This window comes from Antedon mediterranea, chromosome 1 (genome assembly GCF_964355755.1).
Source record: "Antedon mediterranea chromosome 1, ecAntMedi1.1, whole genome shotgun sequence".
In the NCBI taxonomy this organism is placed as follows: domain Eukaryota; kingdom Metazoa; phylum Echinodermata; class Crinoidea; order Comatulida; family Antedonidae; genus Antedon; species Antedon mediterranea.
Genome location: NC_092670.1, coordinates 7,574,402 through 7,578,652, shown reverse-complemented (window position 1 = coordinate 7,578,652; position 4,251 = coordinate 7,574,402). Strand labels below are relative to the sequence as shown.

General features: G+C 33.5%; 1 protein-coding gene across 1 annotated transcript; it reads right to left on the bottom strand.

The window, feature by feature from the left end:
* Positions 1–2,166: 2,166 nt before the first annotated feature.
* On the bottom strand, positions 2,167–3,992 carry LOC140040787 (uncharacterized). The gene is made up of 3 exons (XM_072086967.1): positions 3,789–3,992; positions 2,754–2,935; positions 2,167–2,395 (listed from the first exon to the last, which is right to left on the bottom strand). The coding sequence occupies exons 1-3, from the start codon at positions 3,990–3,992 to the stop codon at positions 2,167–2,169; spliced, it is 615 nt and encodes a 204-aa protein (XP_071943068.1).
* Between the last annotated feature and the right edge of the window lie 259 nt (positions 3,993–4,251).

Genomic DNA, 4,251 nt, shown 5'->3' with positions numbered 1-4,251 from the left:
ATCTAATTATTCTAATTATTTTGTGCTTTATTTTATTGTGTTTTATCTTTATAAATTCTATTTATTTTAATTTAATTTTAATTGTTGCATGAGTTTAATGTCTAATGTCATGTTGTATTTTTGTGAGGGTCCCTAATTATCAGCTTCGGCTGGATGGACCACCATCGTAAAATATTGTTGAAATAACGCGCACGGAATATTATCTGGTGAAGATTGAGATTGTTAAAACATTATTTTTGTTGAATTACATTTATTATTACTACAATGATTTATAGTTCTTTCTTTTGTTAAAAATCCAGTTTGTTGCAAAGTGCGCCCAATGAACCCTTCATGCAAGGAACTAAATGTGATTTAAATAGGCCTACTCAAACTCGACAAACACACACTGCATCAATATCTCAGATGCCTTTCCTATATAAATGAATACGTTCCTTCATCATACTAATTATATTTTTTCCAACTATTCCTCGTCTTGAATTGTAGAAATGTTTCCATTAATTAATCAACATCCTAGCCTAAAAACGATCTAAACTAATTCAAATGCCTTTTTGATCTTAATTAGTACATATTTATCGCTCAAAAAGTTTACTTCCATCGTGGAAAATTCAATTCATAAACTAGACTTACCCCAAGTCTGTATTATCTTTTTTTATTTATTTGTTTTTATTTCGACCGCGATTTTTGTCTGAAAATCCAAAATCAAGTAGTATACGTATGAAACGCCATATGTGCCAAAATATTTATCATTTTACTAATATTAAGACAAAACTCCGTCTGGAACCCAGACTATTCATAAACATTCAATCTTCGCGGCGAAAGTACAAAATAGGTGGTGCTGTTGTATTTCATTTTCCAAACGCCATGTGACCCACAATCGTCCAATCAAACGGCAGGAATTTATTTATTATTTATTTAAATTTATTTATATAGTATGTGCTGGTGGGTGGCAATGTTTTATATTATAGTTCAATGGTTGTATGTGTTATTTTTAGTAATGTTGTTTTTACAACGTTAATCAGCAGCTTTGGTTAAGGTTGGTTTATAATTATGTGCAAGTCACACATTAAACACCGTGAATAAACTCTGGCGATAACATTGTCTCAAAGTACAGAAAACCCTACCTGCTGACCTCGCACCATGCAAATGATTTACAGAAAATAATTGATAACATAATAGCCTACCTAGTATTTATCTATCCTGACGGAAACCGCCCATGCACTCAAGACCGCGTCGTTATGTGGAAATGGTCATGAATAACATAGATTCTATATTTTTATTACCGATACCGTGGTATAAGAGTCGTAGTATACCTTACTTTTTTTTTAATCATGCCTCTTTTTTGCGACGCAAAAAATACAACCAATCAGAGCTCAGAATAATTATTATAAGAATAAACATTTTTTAATTATAAAATAATATACATTAATTTGTTGAAAGATTGATTATACATTTATAATAACATTTTAAGTAATTATATAATGAGAAAATAAGTATTGCAATTTGTATCTTTGTTAAAAGCTATAGTAATAACTTAGGCCTATTACTAGTACTGTAGTAGTGTAATTAACTATATTTAATTATACAGAGAAGCCCTAAAGGAACACCATCGCTAAAGCCTCCATGTTCCCTTAATTTATGTTAATACAGTACGGTACGGTATACTGTTGCGTCGTCGGTTCCCACTTGTGATTATGCAATACAGTACTTTGCGCCCATAATACGTCGCTGCATTTGCGTTTTCTACTGGAAACCACGCTTAAAGGGGGACACCATCGCGAAAGCCTCCTTGTTCCCTTTATGTTAATATACAGTATACAGTATTGGGCTTTGTTCAAGTCACTGAGTGTCCCCTTAATTTAATGGGTGTCTCGAATGAGTGTGTGTACCAGTCTAAGGGGTTCTACTCTAGTTATAATTAAAATATAATAATTTATTATAATTATTTGTACATTTTGGCCCATTACCTTGCGTAAAAAGCTACCCGTATACGTTCATATTCTAGCTAATAATAATTGCTTAATTGATTATTATTAATTTAAAAATAATGCCTAACTCTTGACTCAACCTTGCGTGTAAAAGCTTAATTCATATAATTTTTGTTTAAAAATATAATATTTTGTATTGAATATGTAATTGAAATATATTATTATGGTTTTAATAATCTTCTTAAGACAGTTTCTCTTGTATTTGGTTCACAACAATTTGACATCGTTCAGTGCGGTCCAGGACGGTTATTGGGATGTAATTAATTTGTAGATGGTCGAGAAGCTGAGTTAATATTTCTGTATATCGCGTTAGTTCGTTCCATACAGGTGTAGGTCTGATACCGTCTTCCTTCATACATTCTTTATGAGGATGCACGACAAATATTAAGGCGTTTTTATCATTTTTATACCTAAAAAAGAGGAAAACAAACCATTTAAAGAGAGAACAATTAAAAACGTTATTAGGTATATTTCGAGTAAGTCGCCAATGGTCCTCTCTTATTTGCCTCATGGAGGCATCAGTAAGCCTACGCCCTTAGGTTTGGTTCCCACTAAAATAACGTAAATGCAACGTAAGTCATGAGTTGATCAAATCACAAGTTGATGGATCATCATTCTGAACGTGTCGCTTGTGATTGGTCAACTCACTTGCGTTGCGCTTATTTGCGTTCTAGTGGAAACCAGGTTTTAAGTCGATTGATGCACGTTCACACGATCACATAGATATCTACGCGGTTGTTGAATGTAATCATTTGCGTTCACACGTACCTTTTGATACATTCTTGAGTAACTGGTAGTGACAGCAGGGAGTCTTTCACCTTGTCACCAAGGTATGATGCAGCGTACACTAAAGGATCAATTCCAGCTCTGTCTGCGATATATCCCTCTATTAAATCTTCATTCAATGCGTTTTTACGGTCGACCTCGCATTGAGATTCCAATACCAATCGCTACAAAAAAATAAGTCACTATTATGAATAATAATGGATACAAACAAAATTATGACCCTATACGGTTATAAACGACCCATTCAGAATTGGGGAATGTCGAGTATAAGTTTTAGGGTTGGAGGGAGGGCGAATTGAAATTGTGCAGTGTCGAAACTTAAGGAGACCGTACCATAGAATTTCCACTTAATAGTCCCAATTTCAGTTCTACTCGTTTTACAATGAACGATTTAAATATATATATATATATATATATATAGATTTATTTTAACGACATGTTTCGGGCATAGCCCATCATCAGGTGAAAAGAATTGTAACAAAGGATAACATATATAAGTCATATGTTATCCTTTGTTACAATTCTTTTCACCTGATGATGGGCTATGCCCGAAACATGTCGTTAAAATAAATCTATATTGAGGCAGTTTTAACTTATTTGATCTTGATTTTTTTCTATATCCTGCCTATGCAGCTCTTTGATTTATATATATATATATATATAGGAAATAATGTTTGCAGTTATGAAATAAGCTGCTATGTAAATCTTACTGATACTACCGGGGATACTACACTACAAATTAGTTGCGGTACACTCTCAGTGTAGGCCTATATGTTTCTAAAAAGGAAATATAAAACGTTAGGCTCAGGGACGTATATATATATATATCTTATACTTAATGATATGATTTAGGCCCTGTTTAATACAATCACACTGCCCCACCCACTGTTTTGTGAATTTTTTCAAATAGCTTTATGATCGGATATTACGTTTAATATACGTTTAATAACATAAATGACAGGAGGATTACAATGAATAATACACGCTGTATTTAAATAAAATATTGTATATTTTTACCAGGAATTTTTCACACTTTTCGGGTTGGTTGCGGAAGTCAATAGCGGTGCGTCTATCCTCTAGACTCATCCCCTCCAGTACCTGTCTTGCAATTTCGGCTTCCTTTTTGATCTCCGGTAATTCTTTGCAAACGTCACCAAGAAGCGTTGTTTTCCCGGTACTGTGCGCTCCACACAAATACACACGCACTAGTCTTCTTTCCATTTGGATCGTCACTTGTCTCTACGAATCTTTATGGTTATATGCAGAGCAGAGCACAGAGCCAAGTGAGTTCTAATAATGACTGGACAGATTACAGGTTCGATACAGAGTTATATAATGCAGGGATCAAATGGTCATCTGATAGAAATAAATGTTTACATTTGTGGCGATGACGCATATTAAATTTATTTATTTATACATCTTGAAACGAGGTTAAATTGTGCAGAAATCACGATTTTTAGCAGGTTTTTTAAAGTTTTTC